Source organism: Trypanosoma equiperdum, assembly GCF_001457755.1.
Source record: "Trypanosoma equiperdum strain OVI genome assembly, contig: ctg_602, whole genome shotgun sequence".
In the NCBI taxonomy this organism is placed as follows: Eukaryota; Euglenozoa; class Kinetoplastea; order Trypanosomatida; family Trypanosomatidae; genus Trypanosoma; species Trypanosoma equiperdum.
In genome coordinates this window covers 57,265-58,512 of record NW_027124535.1, presented here as the reverse complement: position 1 = coordinate 58,512, position 1,248 = coordinate 57,265, and the positions used below count along the sequence as shown (strand labels likewise).

The 1,248-nt window shown below is 45.0% G+C and overlaps 1 protein-coding gene across 1 annotated transcript; it reads right to left on the bottom strand.

Annotated features, from left to right (window-relative positions):
* Positions 1–451: 451 nt before the first annotated feature.
* On the bottom strand, positions 452–787 carry TEOVI_000274700 (ribosomal protein S26, putative; the record flags this gene model as incomplete). The annotated part of the gene is made up of 1 exon (XM_067225772.1): positions 452–787. The coding sequence occupies one exon, from the start codon at positions 785–787 to the stop codon at positions 452–454; it is 336 nt and encodes a 111-aa protein (XP_067081873.1).
* Positions 788–1,248: the final 461 nt, after the last annotated feature.

The following is a 1,248-nucleotide window of genomic DNA, read 5'->3' as shown; positions in this document are numbered from 1 at the left end:
GGAAACGGAACAAAGCAAATGAAAGTAAGAACAAAAGGAGAGAAAAGGTAAATAGTAGTGACTTTTCGCCCAGCTCTACAAAGACATACAGTGGTGTTCTAATTTTTTTTTGGGGGGGGGGTGATGAAATAGGACCAAACCACGAAGCTCCAGTGCTTCCGGTCCTTTTTTCCTTTCACCACTGTTCTTTAGCTTCGTGGGAACATTTATAGATATCGAGACACGGGGAGTGTCAGGAAATAAATAAACAAATAAAATAAAAATAAAAACATATTTGCGGCAAGGAGGCAATGCGCTAGTACAATGCAAGATCACATGTCTGATGTCTAAGATATAGAACACAAAAGAGGTAAACAGACTGCGATTTGCTCAGCGACTTCACACATCCAGCACGACTATTATTATATGCTCCCCGGTTACTCCTTCAGCCACGCAGTGGCGGGTGGAGTTATTACTTGCCAGTTGGACGGAAGGGCACCTTGGACGTGTAGCGACGTTTGCGATCCTCCACAGGGCGGGCGCGTACAGTTCGACTGTGAATAGCGCAGGCAATGCAGTAGCGCTGCTTCATGTAGAGCTTTGGCATAGGGAAACCAGAACCGTAGATGAGGGATGCCTCAGCCACGTCACGGGCGGAAGCCTGATCGAGCATACGGCGGACCACAAAGCGGCCAACAGATTTGTCCTTGGGAACGAGACGGCTGCAGTTAAAGCAGTGCACAGGCCGGACACGACCACGGCTGCAGGGAGGCTTGGCACGACCATGATTGCGGCGCTTCGTCGTCATCTTTTTTGTAGAGCTGCTGGTGTTCTTTTAAAGTGTGTGTTGCCTCCTAAGCTTCAAGTTCGTAGTTAGTGTGTCAGTGAGGTGAGAGCGTTGTGAAATTTTTTTTTTTAATAGGAAAGATGGGGAAAAGTGAAAAAAGAAAAAGTAGCAAGGATGACAACAAAATACTACTACAAAACAAAGCAAACGTCAGTGTAACAAAAAAAAACATGTGTATTTTTTTTGTGTGTGTCCGTGTGTTTATGATTTAGGCTGAGCGTCAATACAAAAGTGAAAGACGGTTCGCACAGGACATGGAAGTGGAATATCATATAAAACAATGGAATTAGACTACTACCCATTTTCGCTCCCATTTCCATAAATCTTGACTTCACCGTCGCAAGAGTATAATGCACGGAAGAAACCGAAACAAACTACAGCGCACACCTTTGTCCCCCACACTTTTTCTAGAGCACTTCGAA